This window comes from Nilaparvata lugens, chromosome 1, assembly GCF_014356525.2.
Source record: "Nilaparvata lugens isolate BPH chromosome 1, ASM1435652v1, whole genome shotgun sequence".
Taxonomy (NCBI): domain Eukaryota; kingdom Metazoa; phylum Arthropoda; class Insecta; order Hemiptera; family Delphacidae; genus Nilaparvata; species Nilaparvata lugens.
This window is the reverse complement of record NC_052504.1, coordinates 14,836,078-14,854,222: the sequence shown is the minus strand read 5'-3', so window position 1 is coordinate 14,854,222 and position 18,145 is coordinate 14,836,078. Positions and strand designations below refer to the sequence as shown.

Sequence of the window (18,145 nt, the reverse complement as noted above, 5' to 3'; positions counted from 1 at the left end):
GAAATGAGGTGAAATAAGGTTGCTAATAACCCTGTGAAATAACCGTGCTCTACAATATTATAATTTCTACACTGAAGATTTTATCATAGAGCATTAAAGAATAGCATACAAATATAAAATAATTGATTCTGCTAATTCATTTTTGGAAAATGCTTGAATACTGATTACTGAATTACTATTACTGAGGATTCTAATCATCGCTTGAGAGCCACTTGTTTTTCTGTACATTTTTTTACTTTATAGTTTCAAAGCCTAGAGATTCTTTCATAGAGTATCGGAGTGAAGTTTTGTCGTGGTATGCCATTTAATTTATTTCAAGTTGTGAAAAAAAACTATCCATATTTTTCCATGCTCATTTAATATCGATAGCTCCTGTCAAAAACTTCCAATTACGAGGCAAATGAATCTTTGAAACATACTTTATTTTTTCGTAATTTTGACTTTCATCTCTTTAAATTTTCGTTCTATTATTTGTTTTCTACAGCAAATTTGGGTTTAATTATTGCGCCGGAAAAATTAGTCACCTAATTACAATAATTTAGTCATTTACACCAAATTAGTATGAATCGATCGTTTAAATTTGTATCACTGAAAAAATGAATCATCATTAGGTACGTATAAAAGTGAAGAACTGTAGCTTTAAAGGCTATTTTTCATATTATTTTTAGTATGTTCATAACTCTATTGAAAATATGACCTTACATCATTTAATTAAAAAGGGGAAAATAGAGAGATTATATTAATTAGGAGAAGTGAAGCCCCTCCATATTGAAATTTGGAATATTTCTGTATATAGCGATTATTTTTTTGAATAATCACAAAGCAAAGCATCAATCGGCGAATCTGAATAATTATGTAGCAGGTAAAAACCCGTACTATTGTCTAATCTTGGTCTAGATAATGAGAGTCCATTAACGGTATTTACCATCCTTCAGTCTATTTTTATGCCCTATTTGATCTCTTTAGTTTCTAGAAATTCTAGGTCATCAATATGACTACTGGATACTGGTCAAAACTTGTTTACATTGAGCTTTGTTTATTAAGAAATAACTTGAAATAATCTTTGTTTGAGCGTTTTCTGTAGCGCTTTCTCTGAACGTTTTGAATGCTTGTCACTCCTCACTGTCCAGAGATTTCAGAGGAAATTTTGTACTATGGCGTTCAAAGCTCCAGCATTATTACAGATCACTTGTTGTAAAGTCAATTTAATTTGATTAGGTTTTACCTATCATTTGAATTTCAATTGAATAGGTATTTAAATATGGATATATCAATGTTCAACAATTACAAATAAATTTTCGGTAAAATGGTTGGAAACTCTATTTCAGCACTCCGAATTATCACCCAAAAATCAAATCTCATCTTTAAAAATACAGTAATATGATATTTCAACACTTACTTGGAATGAATTTTACACCAAGAAATAGATTGATAATTGGTAACAATTTCTCTTCTGTTATTCTCCAAGTCTAGTCTGAAGTAAACCAATAGTTGACTTTTAAAATCTCGAAATGAAATCCTTGTAAAAAACAATTATAATATGAAGCTGTCCGTGAAATTTGAAATGAGTTTGTTGCTCTGCATCACCTTGAAAAGAATTGATGAAACACAGTTTTTGATAAAAGAATAAAATCAATCTTCCTTGCCCTGTCATTATATCGAATAATCACAGTGACATCGTTTGATGTTGGCAAAAATACTCACATTGCATGCATGTTGCTATCTGAAACCTCTCCTTGAACTTGAAATATCCATTTTTGTACGAATTCGACCTTCATATTTATCAAGAGATTTTCTTTTAATAGATTGTCAATAAATTATGTGAATATCGAGCAAAAATAGTATGCCAATATCTATATGCAATTCATTAAAACCGTTATTGTGCTAATCTTCTTGACCTGAATGACTTTTCAAATTTTGATAAATTCGATCTTCTTATTACAAGTAGTTCATTACAAAATCGCAACAATTTACTACTCTACTCATTATTAAAACTTATTAATCAAATTTCAAATGATCAAATTTCTTTTGTTGGCAGATTAAATACCCAGTTTGAATATTATGTTTTTACAAGTTGAACTTATTATTAATAACTTTTTACTTTCCTTGCCCTATTACCATAGGTAATAGTATTGCTTTCCGAAAAAAATTAAGGTACCCCAATTTCAAAATTTTTATAAGTTTCAAGATCCCCTGAATTCAAAAAAGGTGTTTTTTGGAAGATGGAAATCACACCCAGAGGAGTTTATCGATTGAATAGCTTAACATAATTTGACCAAATGTATGTAAAACATTATTGATTGCAATAATATTGAAATCAATGTGATATCTTACTATATATCGGGGTAAACTATTGTTTTGTAAAACGCTTATTTACATATTCCATCAAGAAAACTATTTAATATAATTTAACGGAAAAACACGTTGACAAAACTTCTCCAATGCATTCAATAAATTGAACAAAAATGCGAGTCACATCCAATTATACTAAATCACAGAAGTACAAAAACGTTGAAACAAACGCCAAAAACACTTGATAATTACGAAAGGTTTCAAAAATATAAAATTTAGTTTGAAAAATCAATAAATTTACTAGGAGCATGAGTTTGAATTAATTTTTACCCTGAATTAACATAGTATTGATAGTATTTTATTCAAATGTTTGCTATCTACGAGGTATTCGTTGGATTGGAATAGGTACTAATAGATCATTTCAAGTTTGTAACTCTTACTGAATTCTTTTCACTAAAAGTCCAATTACACTAATCACTATTTCGGATAATTAATGAACTATCATGACTCGTTATCCTATACACCAAATTAGATAGGATCTATGTCCAAGGTACTTTTAATTTTATTGCTCAGTTCACCTTGTTTTTTCAGCAATGAAAGTCCCTAAGTTCTAAGCATGTGTTTGATTCGATTCAGGATCATGAAGTACTTTCAATAGAGTTTGGCCTTCACCTATTGCTGTTTATTTATTGATTGGTCTACTTTCGATGCCGCTGTAGTAGACCCTTACATTTCTCTTACCCTCCATTGTCTCAAAGCAACACTTACGAAATTATCAAATAAATTCAACATTGTTGCTGCAATTTTTACTATTGCTGATACATTGACCTCTATCTGTGGTATTATTTTAGAAATTAAGTACCTGTTAGGCTACATTATTGTATTGGTCATATGTTAAATATTTGTCATATTATTAAGTTTAATCTCATTAATGGATGTTAAGTTTAATCACATTTATCATAATCGCATTCCATTCATCCATTGTAGAGATTCTGTTGAATTTATATAACTATTCGATTTGTTCTGCAGACATGTCTGTCAAGAGTAAATAATATTTATCCATTACCTCAATTTTGATTCCGTTGCTAATGAAAATGCTAGATAACTCTATTTCTTTTAAGTTGCTAATTTAAGAAAAAAAAATAGTTCCAAATGGAATTTGAAATAAAATTACTTTTGTTATAGTGCAATTCATTGTGATTCATCAAACTTAATTTGAAGGAGAATAATCAGAGTGGCAGGATCAATGGGTTTTGGTTTTTCTCGGATTCAATAATCTGACATCTTTTCAGGTTTACTTTTTAGGTAGTAGTAGGTTCTCCATTAGTTTTGATCTCAGGAATTGATGTTATTTTAATAAAATATTATAATATCTTTACAGGATTAGTTGTTCGAAACTTAAGAAAAGATTAATTTCAATGTACACTTTTAAATTCTAGTATTATTTCGATTTTGTAGTCGGCTATTTATAAGGCTCATGATGATAATTTTGATAAGTAAAGTTCTTTGAGACACGAATGCTTTACATAAGTATTATTGCCGGTGTCGGCCAATGATAATAGTGAAAGTGTGTATGTAAGGCGAGGCGGCGAAACTGGTCTAAACAGAATTCCTTTCGTTTGAAAGCACGACTCGGCTTGTAGTCATTACGTTCTCGTTGAAATTCTCCTATATTTGTCTATCCATCACAGATTTCAGCAAACAATTCATTATTGCTTTGTTCAGTTGATTTTACAATAAGCTCAGTTTGATTTAAAGCAGATGGTTTTACTTTTTTCTAGCATTAAAAGGCACCTTTCATGTATGAAAATTGGCATTCTAGATTTCATGGATCCAATCTTTCACGTTTAATTGATCTCCATGAAAAATAATAAATCTAGTTGAAAAAGCTAATCAATACAACTATAGGCTATCATAGATTAACGAATTCATATGATGAGCAGGAGTATAATAATTTTTGAAGTAGCCTACCTACTCATAGGATGAATAAAATTTAATTTCATTTTCAAATCAATAATGTTGACGTTATGAAATCATTTGTTTCTGAGAGACCTTATTAAATGGTTCAAACCCCTGAGTAGAACTGAAATAACGTATGTCGGGAGTTGTTGGTCACACAACCAGTCTCAGACTTAGGCTCGTATGCACCATTCCGGTTTAAACGGAGATATATTGGTTGTTTTAAACCGCGAATGAAACACATAATATTAAATCTGGTCATACCTAAATGTAATAGTAGATTAGCGTTGAACGTAGATTATTATTATTAGCGTATGGCTTTTAATAGTGGGGAGACTAAGGGTAGTTCCACCTCACCGTATATAGTCCAAAGTTCCCTAACGGGAAACCGGACACTAAGGTTTTAGTGAGCACAATATTTTAAATTTACACTTTTCACTTCGAAATAAAGTTCTTTTAGATGTTAAGAACATCTTTGACGTAGATAATTATAGCCCTCAGGCTCAACTCACACGCGACTCAGATCGAGAAGAGACTAAAGTATGACAGTCGTAAGGCCCATTGACGGCTTAAATTATATATTCAGGCGGTGGGACCTTCCCGCAAGGGACTCCCCACCAACAAAAGCCATATGAATTTTCTTTTTTTCTAGTCGAGAGCATGTGTTCCCAAATGGTGACACTCAGACCAGTCGATTCTAGTCTCCGTGACGTCACCATTTGAAAATATATGCTCTCGACTAGAGTCGAGTCTCTTCTCGACCTGAGTCGCGTAAGTGTGAGTTGAGCCTTAGTTGCTAGTCTCAAATTTTTATTTTTAGTACATGTTCAATTATCTCTGAATGAAACTTTAACCTCCATCCATAGATGAAAATTCTCTCTGAGAAAAAGAAATCTTTTCAAGATTGAATAAAGGTAATCGAGTAAGATTAATCGTTCAACTATCTTGAGCTGTATGTGCGAAATCAATATCTGCTACAGACACTTGACTCGAATAACTTTATTATTGTTGAACTGTAGGTCAACATCCAGTATCTGATCGGAATTAGCATTTGAAGTTTAGATTTTTACTTATTGTTGAGTGCAAAAACACGAAACATTGGCCCGAAGCACGTGTTGTGGCTTGTGGCAGACCTTCACCCACTGCCAGTCTGCTTCTGCCACTGGATCACCGCTTTTTCCTCGTCTGTTTTTAAACGGTCGGCAGGTTATGATAGTATGCTCACTTGTCAGCCTTCATTCAATATTTCACATAACTCAAAACCGACTATTTGGTATTTCATGCAAAGAAATTCAAAATTATTGTTCTGTGTTCAACATTATAGTTGTACAATGTGTAGGCTACTGTAGAGTGCACAGTATTGAGTACAATAATTTTGTACATGTGCCGTGTATTGTACCTACATGTACAGTACAACTTGTTTCTTTTTTTTGTGAAATATCAAAAATTCGTTCAATTTATTAATAACTAGCAGGAAACCCATGCTCTGCAAGGGTCTAATTAAAAACTTGTCGTAATGAAATCTTGGAAAAATGGAAATAGGCCTTTAACCATCCTCGGTAAATTAAGTATCTATATGCAAAATTTCAAGTTAATCAGTCCAGTTGTTCAGACGTGATGATGCATCATTCGTGAATTTCCTATACCGTACGTGTATAAAACAATTCTTTCCTTTATGATATTACATATAAGGAATTACTTTCTGTATATTGTTAACTGCTCTGTGTATTAATGCTTTTCCACAATGTAACTTCAACAAGCTTATGCCATTCACAAAAATAGAGGATTAGTTTAGAAGCACTATCTTTGATACTAGGGTATTTTTAATATTGGATTCAAGTTATTTCATTGGTAGACATACAGATTGAATTTTCAAGTAAAAATTGAACTTCTAGTTTAGTTTTAGTTCTATTCTCGCCGAAGTAACATCAGAAAATTGAGTGGTAGTCATTACTTTTTTCATTTAATGTTTCATCCTACTGACCACCTATGAAAGGGGTATACGGATTCCTCAATTATTTTCTAAGTCTTCAATCTTTGGATTTCGTAATTCAAGAATAATTCCTCACTGGAATAAGGACAAACCTGCAACAACTCCTCCCTCACCTTAATTCTAAACTTCTTACCTGTGAGAGCCTTAACACCTGTTGGCAATGAATTATAAAGCCGAATTTCTGCACTCTTTACCACCCTCTCATACATACTAGGTAACTATGAGGTAGTTATGACGTGTCTGGAAATCGAAATAAATTGAAACCTTGATTAGAATATTGACAAGGTACAAAAACTAAATAAAAATGTAAACTAGTTGTAGTACTTTACTAGTAGTACTTTACAATTGAAACCTTGATTAGAATATTGAAAAGGTACAAAAACTAAATAAAAATGTAAACTAGTTGTAGTACTTTACTAGTAGTAGTAGTAGTATTTGTAGTACTTAACTAGTTGTTAAGTAGTAAATTTTCAAGTAATTATTCCATTCTTGGATATTCCATTCCAATTGAAATTGAAATTATCTTTATTATTCTTCTTAGAAAGTACAAACAATACACATATACAAAACTTGAAGAAGGTTCCTCACATGGGCAAAGCCTGTTGAATTGAATACGGTAGTTGCTAGCGAATTGGAAGCGTCTCAAAAACATCCTACAGTTACAGTAAACTCGAATGCGTTGTTTCGTGCATGAGCTTGTAAAAATGTAAAACAGCATCAGAACCTTGCTAGGTTGCTGACAAGGTCGAATATGATTGCAGCCGATAAATAGCCTGACCATCATAACGCAGAAAATTGAAACTAATACGATTGATTGCGTGAGTAAATAATGAAAAAATGCGTACACCTCGGCAAACCTATATTCTGTTGCTTTTTATATTCTGTACTCGAGGTTACTGTTGGTCTACTGTAATTCACTGGATTAGAAATTTGTGAACGCCATATCAAAGTGAGTGTGTGATCTTTAGGGTGCAAATCTGTCATATTATTATGGTTAGTAGTTTTCAATTTATGCTCTTTATATTCCGTAAGGATTCCCAAATGAAAGATCCCCTTCCTATTCTTTTAAGATTGCGGATCTCTCTTTATTCATACATCTTTTTTTGTACACTTTCTTGTGTACAAGAGGGCTACGAATGACGTATCCAAGAATGTAATAACAAACAGGGCTACGTGTTTTTACATCAAAATTGAAAAATCAAAGTACTGTACCCATATTCAAAGTTTTCAATGTTAAAAAGGGTAAGTTACTTTGTTTTTTTAATTGTTTAATCTATTTTTGAGGATGATGCACGGTCAAGTCACTACCTCCGTAAACAAAGCCATAGTGCATTCTGTTGACGTCAGCACAGGTAGGGCTCCAACACCAATAAAATTTTTGTAATTTCAGCTGATCTATATCAGCTAGTGTTTTTGTTGGTATTTACCCTACCTGTGCTGACGTTACCATCAACCACCTGTCATGCACTATACTATGGCTTTGTCTACAGAGGTAGTGGTTGAGTGTGGTAGAGAGGATTAAGAAGTCCTTACTCCTTCTAATATTTTAATTTCATGCACACAATCATGAATATGCTGAGATTTTAATAAAGAAATTGAAACTTATTGAAAATATTTATTCAATGCGAAGTTATCGAATGATATTTCTTCTTGAACGAGGACAAAAATTAGAATGTTCTAATTCTCATTTTTTACTATTTGTGATTTAAATTTGTGGCTAAGTTACTGTGTTGTTGTTGTTACAGTGAAATGTCTGCAAAAGCTATCCGTGAAGCAACTGGAAAAGACATAATCAACAGGAACCTGTCAGTGAACACCGCTGCCGCCAAATGTAGGTTCGCAACCATCACTGCTGAAACCAACTGGAACAACCTCGTCGTTGACCAGCCATGGCTCAAAACCCAGGTACGCCTACAACACCAATCAAACCTGACTTGAATTTTTATTTATTTATTCAATTTCCAACGGTTAAACACCAATTTTACCGGGAAAATAAAAGAAAAACAGTAACAGACAAGCAAAAAAGTATAGGCCCTAAACAATTTATTATTTATTCATGACTCAATGCAGCGTGTAAACAAATTTTTATCGGAAAAGTTATATGTGTTATACACTTGAATATGTGTTTTAAAAAATCAATTATAACGCCTAATTTAGATTCTTGAAATTTATCTTACTCATTTATTACATTACATCCTTTTCATCCCTTCTTTTAATTGCTAATTTCAATAGTTTCATTGTAGAGGCTGTGGAATGTAGCAAAAGTGAAAAAATATTCAGTAAACGAACAAATATTCAAATATTTGTTATTGTTGAGATTAAACGTTTCTAACGGTTGAGAACTCATCGATATTCTACATGAAATGCTGAATTGGAATGAATTCAAGCAAAAGATCATTTAAAACGTCAATAAAAGCTACAAAAATCCTTCTGACGTTCCAAAACTATCAATGAAAACTTTCTTGGTAGAGCAAATATTGTGCATATTTGTTTGCATGTGATCCATGAGTGTTTTTCAAAAATTCAAATTAATCTATTTACAAACCTAGTTTACTCTTATTTGCAATATTGCAATAAGCAATAGTTTTCTTTTGAATAATTACATGAAATTGGCATTTAATAATTGAATTATTAAGCAATTTCTTTCTTGAAATTGAGCATTCTTTTCTATATTTTTACAGTTTTTTGATGCAGTACATTTTGTATCAGAAAATTCAGTAAATTATTTATTAGGATCGAAACTAAGTATAAATACAATGTGATATATTCTCTTTTTCGATCGATTTTCAGCCATTGGTTGTGAAGCCCGACCAGTTGATCAAGAGGAGAGGCAAACTCGGACTTATCAAAGTCAACACTGACCTCAAGGGATGTCAAGCTTGGGTGCAGGAGCGCATGAACAAGGACCAGCAAGTGAGTACCAATCATTTACAAATATATATCCTCAAACTTTAAAATTGTTAATTGAAATATGATTTTAATCTTCTTATTCATCGCCACTTTATAATATTATTTACTACTTACTTATTGATTAAGTAGGAAACTTGTAATTTTTGAAAAATATTTCACATATTCTATTCAAATGATTCTCTTACTTCATGTACTGTATTTATATAATCAAGTATTAATTGGAATATAAGTGTAGTATTTATAGCTATCAACAAGGAATTTCCATTCATAGCTTTGATACATAATTTGTATCTACTGTTATTACTATACAAGTTTTTAAAATTGAAAAGGAATCTTAGCAAACAAATTATTATAATACAGTATTATAATTTTCTTCAACCTTTAGTTTTGGTTCATGGAATACTAACTTCATATAGCTCAACCATTTATCCAGTTGAATATATATCTCACCAATAAATTAAATTAATATGTAATGAATATTGAACCAATATACCAATGAATATTGAATTTATATCTCACCAATTCTATATTTAATTTTCAGGTTGGAAAGGCCACAGGAAAGTTGAGGAACTTCATCATTGAACCATTCATCCCCCACAAAGCTGTAAGTATTACTCTTACTCTCTTTATTATTCTTTATTGTTTCAAAATGTACTCTCCAAATAAATTTCATAAAACTCCATGTTGAAATAGCCTATTATTGAATCCATAGATGACATGAAATTTCGCTATTCTAGTTCTCAGTAAAATATTTTGATAGTTTTCAAACTGAATAACGCGAAAAAAAGCTGAAAATATTTTTCTAGAATTTCTTGAGCAATCATCATCGTAAACAATAATTATGCCAACCTCCTTGGAATAATCAGGTTCACAGTTTAGCTTCATGTTCATGGCTATCTACTCGTAGCCTGTTGTTAGTGCTAGTTCTCAGCTAGCCCACTAACTCACACACATAACTGGTTTCATTTGATAAACTGTTCGATTTTTCTTTCATCTGTCTGTAATCTATCTCTTTGGAAATGATTCTAATAGACAAATTGTGCGTTTCCAATTGAAAACTAGATCCATGTACGCTGCATTTGGAATTGGCGAACAGTGAACACTATTTGGTTTGAATTTATTTTCCTATAACAAAATTATCAAAAGTATTTTAATAGAGCTACTTTTATTCATTCATTTATACAATAAGTACATTATCGGAATACTTGGATGTTTAAAAACACTTCACTTGAATGGGCTACTTTTTTACAAATTAATAACAATAAGAAAACTAAGTTTTGGTTAATTAGTCGTTGTAATATTTTAAATAATAAAAGGTACTAAAAGTTTTCATATTGTTCTTATTAATTTGGATGTTTAATTATAGCAAATAACTAGTACCCTTGTAATATTAAATTAAATTGTCGAAACCAGTCGTGTTCAATTTAAAAATATTATGAGGTTAAACTACTAGTTATTTTATATAAGTAAACAAAAGTATAATTTCAATAATAATGAATTTGGTCCCTTAAAAATCAGAAGTGCAAGCTGTTATAAATTTGTATTTTTTATAGCGTAAAATATTAGTCAGTCTCTTCACTTAACAAAGTCGAATTGGATATTGATTGTCTTTTTTGTTAGGGCTATTCTTAAATAGAAATAAAAATAAAGATCCATGTACAATTTTTTAAAATTGTTCACTCACACTCACAAAATGTTTCGGCTATGATGTCATTTTCAAGTCATTATCAGACTTGATAATGGCATCATAGCCGAAACATGTTGTGAGTAAACAACTTTAAAAAAGGATAGGCCTACTCAGATTTTTATTTCTCAATATTGATTTCTTGATTCTGATTCGTTTTGGATGAAGCTTTCCAAGCTTTAGTCCTTCAAAAAATGTTACGAAAAGGCATAGAAGATGCAGATTCCATAATCTTGTCAGTTTAGTTCAATCTAGCATAAATGGTTTCACACACAATAACACCACTTAAAACAATTTTTGACATTTTGGGACTCTGAATATGTTAGTATGTATATGTGTCTGTGTGTATGTGAATATGTGAGTATGTGTTTGTGAGGTATTAGAGTCAGTGCAACACTTTGGGACTGTGCATATGTTAGTATATTATGTGAGTATGAGAGTGAGATTAGTATAATTATATAAGTGTAAGTGTATCAGTGTATATGTGAGGATGTGAGGAGATGTGAATGTGTGAGTATGTGAACATTGCATATTCAGTGCTCACTATTGCGTACACACATCATAATGTTATCAAGATATTAATTTTTTTATAAAATAATTCATATAGAAAAATACAGTAGCCATAGAGAATGTGGTACTGTCTTCTCATACATTATTCAATAAATATTATTATTCAATTAAGTATTGGCGAATTTACAGAAATGATTTTTTGAGTAATATTCCAGGGTTTAATATTTTTCGTGTTTGGGCCATAGGATGAGGAGGCGTACGTTTGTATCTACTCTCACCGTTACGCGGACACGATCCTGTTCCACCACCAGGGAGGCGTTGACATCGGAGACGTGGACGCCAAGGCTCTGAAGCTGGAGGTGCCCGTTGGTCACTCGGTCACCGCTGAACAGATCCTCGAAAAGTTGCTTGTCAACGTCGTGCCGGCCAAGCAAAAGTAAGTCCCTTAAATAGAGCAAACTCGGGGGCATTAGTAGTATCACTGGGCGTTCACTAGCTACTACGGGAAAGGGAATTGAAAATGTAATGTATATTTTAGAACTCAATTCCGAAAGTTCGCTTGGAAAGAGCTAACAAAATGAAAAGAAAAATGAACTGTAGATGAACTTGATATTCATTTTTCCTTTGTAAAAAATTCATCCAAAGATGGTGTATTTTCCATTAGTTTGAAATTTGAATGAATGATTATTAGAATAGATTTGAAATTGTTTTGAATTATGACAGTAAATTTTAAATACGATTTATTGCAAAGATTTGAAATTGAATATCCCAATACAAGTACATGAAATCTCGATTTATTCATTTTTTTCATTATTTCTGCTGATTCCACATAAAACTTCGTGATTCTAATGAGATAATTTTTACTATGAGCTGCACATTTGATATTTAACTAATCATTGTTTAACGCTAGAGTAATTACGTTCCTGAAACGTAAGCACACATTTGTAACCCTACATATACAATGTAGTATCTTGATAATCTACCTTATACCCGATATGTACTTTGTACTATCCTAACCTCACGTGAGCAAATAATTTTGGTTATTTGTTAAAAGTAAATCTGCTTCAAACCTTGAAGTAACTTGTTTTTCGGGACCAAGTTTCGCGTATTTCGTCACATATCTCAAAAATTACTGTAGCTACAGGTCTGGAAACGGGTTTATTCAATTTTTCAGTTCATTTTACATAATGTACGCTAAATTGTACATCTCAATTAACAGCCAACAAATACGTAGGGCTTTGTTTCAGCAGGGGAACTGAAATTCAAACGAAATCTTTCATCCTGTATAACTTGGTAACAAATAATTTTCTGACCTATATTAATTAGAACTTTTTTCTTTTTTTGATGTGAGGAATCACGCTTCAGAACACTCTGTATATACTGTATTTTATTGTATTATACTGTACTATACTATATTGTACGTACTATATTATGTTTGTTGTACAATAAAATTGGTTTGCTTTGCTTCAAGGATGGTAGCGACCTTCGTGGCGGCGCTGTACAAGCTGTACACCGACCTACACTTCACCTACCTGGAGATCAACCCTCTGGTGGTGACGGCCGACTCGATCTACATCCTCGACCTGGCGGCCAAGCTGGACGCGACGGCCGACTTCATCTGCCGCCAGCAGTGGGGCGAAATCGACTACCCGCCACCCTTCGGCCGCGACGCCTTCCCCGAGGAGGCCTACATCGCCGACCTCGACGCCAAGAGCGGTGCTTCACTCAAGGTAACATTCATTGAAGGCATCTTATCTCATTTATGTTCATACAACAATTAACTATATTTTCATGATCAAATAGTATCAAATATTATTTTTGTTCAATTATAATTCATTTAGTTCCTATTAGTATTTATCTATTAATACTATCACAAACTGTGTCATTCGTAAGTGCGATATATCAAATGTGCGAGTATTTCAACTTTTCGTTATTAGATAGATAGATAGATAGATTTAATTCTTTTTCTATCGGACCATACAGTCATCAGCAACGTCAATAGAAATTCATAACACTTAACATTCAATTTATTATAAAGAATGTGTAAAAAACTCCTCCAAAGAATAGAAGGGGTTTGCACGCAAAATATCAAATAGTGATTTGTCGAACAAACAGACTGGATATTTTTTATTGACTCTGGCAACCTATGGTAGACCTTTGTTCCCAAGACGTGATGGGACTTCTGTACTTTGGTTAATCTTGTAACACTCTCGTTGGGTGTCAAGATTTGTGTTTATTATATAAAATTATCAACACATTTCAAATAATATTAACATAATGCCATGTGGAAGCCAAAACCTATTCTTTTCCTCCTAATTTCCTTCTAATCCTAATTGAATAGAACCCTTGTTCATACGCTAGACAAATTGAAACTCTCTTATTTATGAAACTCTCTTAATAGTACTTTTGATAATAGTAGTTTTTAACAACAGATGATGACCATTGTCTATACACTTGGCCGTTTTCATAACGATATCTCGCCGACTGGACAGAGTTTACTCTGATGGCTATTAGAGGAGGCTGTGAATTATAACTGCGCGAGGTCTAGCGTAGTTTACAGAACTACTAGTTTAGATTGAATATTCAAAGAAATTGAACAGGTTTTTGAAAAGATACAGTATTCCATTTCTATAAGATTTTTTCAACTCATTGACTCTTGAGATATTTTCTCATTTCAATTCAACTTAACAGTTTATTCATGAAAATAAGACAGAAACAATTTGACTTATAAATCAAATTGATCAATGTTCCAGCTGACAATTTTGAACAAAAAAGGACGCATCTGGACGATGGTTGCCGGCGGTGGAGCGTCGGTGATCTACAGTGACACGATCTGTGACTACGGCGGCGCCAGTGAGCTGGCCAACTACGGCGAGTACAGTGGTGCCCCCTCCGAGCAGCAGACCTACGAGTACGCCAAGACCATCCTCTCCCTCATGACCCAGGAGAAGCACCCACAAGGAAAGGTAACTGAAATTATTCTCATTCACCCGTATGAATAAATGTGTAATTAATTCGTTTCCACCACAAAAACAATGTAATTTTCACAAACCAGTAACTGACAACTACATCAAGTAAGCGTGGCCAGTGTGTAAATGAGCTAGTCATTCAAATTAACACAAAATAAACACGTGAGTGCTCGAAACTAGTTGTGTTTATATAAAAAAAGTATAACAGTTATTTGTGTATATAGAGTGAAAAATGTCACTTTTTCTCCCTGAAGGGAAAGATTGATGCCCGAGGCGAAGCCGAGGGCAACAATTTCTCTGAGGGAGAAAAAGCATTTTTCACTCGTGATATGCATAACATTTTTCCTCCACCTACATTTTTATAAGAACTGCAAATAAAATAATTTTCAAAAACTTACGTGACCAGTAACAATGTGTTACAACATAACCTAAGAAGTAAAAAACAACTGACTTGTAATCACAGTTCCCCGCCGCCAGCGCTATGCACTAACTGTCTGCAAAAGTTGTAACAACAATGGCCGACTCAATATTTACTACTAAGTATATGTATTGCATGGCCTTGCATAACTGATTGATTATCATCCATACCAATGAATACACAATATTGACAAAGATTTAGATAGTTGTATTTTATAAAATAGTGTGTAATTACGAATAATTGAATAATAAGTAGTTATTATATTATTTATCCTTTATTTGAAATATATTTACAAGGAATCTTAGTGTTTGCTATTAATATTTCTTCTTGAACTAAAGAGATGAATGAGATTCTGTTGTTCCTTTTTACATAGAAGCGCAAATCACTACATCCCTCTATGTTCATTGGTGATTCTATAATTGTAATTGTAATTCAATAACTGGAATTCAACATTACATAACTTTCAATGTATTTTTTGAGTCCACATTACATTAAGAATTTGTAACATTACTGTAGTTTAGAAATTCTCTTAATACCATCCGCTTAGATCCCAAATCTTCTAATAATAATGAAATACATATATTTCAGATAACATTATTATATTAATCTTGATTAGCTTGATAAGTACTTCCATCAAAATTCTGATCTTGTAATCTTGAAGTAGCTTTGAATGTGAATTACTTAATTGAACTTGTGTGTTGTAGGTTCTGATCACCGGAGGAGGTATTGCCAACTTCACCAACGTAGCAGCTACCTTTAAGGGAATTGTGACCGCCCTCACTGAGTTCCAGGGAAAACTCCTCGAGCACAACATCTCCATCTACGTCAGACGAGCTGGACCCAACTACCAGGAAGGTCTCAGGTACTGCAACTACATTTTCTAATTTTACAAACAATGATTGGTTTTGGAAATCGGTAATCAATATTTAACGTTTTTCAGTAGGGATCATTAGAGGTTGACTATTTTTCTAAATTAGATCATATTTACAGCAAATTGTTTTCAGGGTTCAATGTTGGTTCAATAGCATTAGAAATATATTTTTTAAGCTATTAGCTTAGAGAAAATCTAGCATAAGAGGGTATCTCATGGTATAGGCCGCTTATGTTCTAAATTTCACTGTTACGCCAAGTCTATAATTTCGATTACTGTCGATTTTAGACGACTGTCTTGGCTACAGAATGAGAGACTACCAGCGATACATAGTTTCACAAACATTACTAGAACTACGTGGACTATCGGCTTGACATAACATTGAAATTTGGAACATATGCGCTCTATACCTATTTTCTTATTTTCTCCATGATATTCTTTATTCTTTTTTACAATGAAGCACAGATCGGGAGAGAAAAACTAAGAATACCTTGTACTATTTCTCTCCCACATTTAGGTTACATTAAAAGTCCAAATGAGGTTATGTCTCCTAGATTTCCACAAAATTTACAGTCCAAAAATATTTATACAAACCAATCTTTTGAATTTAGATGTTCCAAATACCAGAATAATAATAATTTATAACTCTTTAAAATAATTTAACAATTTATAATAATTTTTTAAATATAGAATATTCACTTATTAGATAGAAAAACTCCTGTTTTTTAATATAATTAAAAAATTAGATTTAATTCAGTGTTGTATTACCTTGAGCGAAGCACCGCTCTTGACGTGGAGGTCGATGATGAAGGTGCTATCTTTTCTCTATGCTATTAGATAAAAGGTCGCAATTTATTTACAGTTACTATGTGATATCAGTAATTCAGAAAAAAGTTTTCTTTTTCAATTTGTATCGATAAAAAGCAATTGAAGATCGTCTCTCAATCTGGAAACACATTAATCATATTATGACCTCTTTCCAACAATAGTGTAACAATTGAAATTTGACCAGCGATTTTTGAACTATTGAGTATTTTTAATAACATGAAGTATCTCTATCTTGAAAACGGCTAAAATCTACTTTACTGGGAAACGATAGTCTATAGGATTCAAGTTTGAAGGACAGTTTTCATCATAAATGTGATTAATAATCAATGTGATGAATTATGGTTAGTACTGTTTAGGACATTGACGGGAACTACTGATTAACATCAACTAAATCCATACATTACTCAGATCTGAAAATAGTATGATCATGGCCATTACAAATGTAGTACCTCCGTTTTTATTTATCCACTAATATTTATTATTAAATGTTTTACCTAATCAATGAAATTTGCAGGATCATCCGTGACGTAGGCAAGACCCTCCGTATCCCCATCTATGTGTTCGGACCAGAAACTCACATGACTGCCATTGTCGGAATGGCCCTTGGAAAGAAGCCAATCCCCAAGGAGACTGAAATGGAATTTGCCACTGCCAACTTTCTCTTGCCCGGAGGCCAGGACAAAGTGAGTACTTGCATACAAACTATACTCTAGAAGGCTGTCAAAGGCTTACTTGCATACACTTACACACTATACTCTAAAAGTCTAAATAGAACAAGTTGAGTCTTGGACAGAAAAAATCCGTGTTGCCAAATTTTGTGGAATTTCAATCTTTCCATGGTAGCCCATATGACGCTATGCATTCAATTTGACTACAAAGTCGTTACAGAGCATCGAGTTAGAGTAGATTGATGTTATTCGATTTAGATATTACTGAGTCGTCAATTTGAATATATTCAATTATGAGCTCTTAGTTAATCTATCTACCTTGATAAGAGCTTGTATGAAGAGATTAACATTCTGTTCAATTGGGCAACACGGATATTCTGAACAAGTATCAACTTCAGAGTATAAAGCCCTACTCTTCAATGAATTTCTGCTCTGTTGGTCAGAGAGAAAATACTATTCTTTCTTGTAGGAGTCTTCACACACTTTGCAGTCTTTCAATTTGTGAACACTCCCGTTAGAAACAATGATATTATCTTTCAATTACTTATCTGGCGTTGGGGTTATCGTGATCAAGAAGGCGGTTCCCCCAGGGCGAAGCCTTGTCATTGCACTGCGACTTGGTTGACCCCTGCGAATACCCAAATGTGCGCATCTCGGGCGCACAATTAATGATATTATCTTTCTCTCCAATAGAGCAGAAATCCGTTTGAAATCAATGCTTTAATGGTATATATTATTTTCAATAACATTTGATCGGAAAGTTATATCAAATATAATTATTTGATCGTCTGATAAAATCAGTTGGAATTGAAAACTTCATCTCTGTTATTCGCAAATTACTGTTACAATTAAATTTTCAAGCTTTGTAGTTTTGTGAATTATACCTTTCATGGTTGGAAAAAAGTTATGTATGAAATGTATTCTGACCTCATAAAATCAGTTGGAATTGAAAACTTCATCTCTTTCATCCATTTCTCTCATTCAAGATTTTGGTGAATACCTTTCATGGTTGGAAAGAAGTTATGTATGAAATGTATCTGATC

General features: G+C 32.7%; 1 protein-coding gene and 1 pseudogene across 5 annotated transcripts in view; both read left to right on the top strand.

Moving 5' to 3' along the window:
• The window catches only part of LOC111048221 (ATP-citrate synthase), a 39,504-nt gene that overhangs the window by 8,824 nt on the left and 12,535 nt on the right, over positions 1–18,145 (top strand). For all 5 annotated transcript variants that reach the window (XM_039431410.1, XM_039431392.1, XM_039431404.1 and 2 more), the window contains exons 2-9: positions 7,990–8,149; positions 9,035–9,157; positions 9,696–9,758; positions 11,594–11,784; positions 12,820–13,078; positions 14,102–14,314; positions 15,440–15,597; positions 16,949–17,117. In XM_039431410.1, the coding sequence (XP_039287344.1) occupies positions 7,994–8,149; positions 9,035–9,157; positions 9,696–9,758; positions 11,594–11,784; positions 12,820–13,078; positions 14,102–14,314; positions 15,440–15,597; positions 16,949–17,117 (1,332 nt within the window). In that variant the 5' untranslated portion in view covers positions 7,990–7,993. The remainder of the gene's footprint in view (positions 1–7,989; positions 8,150–9,034; positions 9,158–9,695; positions 9,759–11,593; positions 11,785–12,819; positions 13,079–14,101; positions 14,315–15,439; positions 15,598–16,948; positions 17,118–18,145) is intronic.
• LOC120349543 lies at positions 17,643–17,781 on the top strand (annotated as a pseudogene).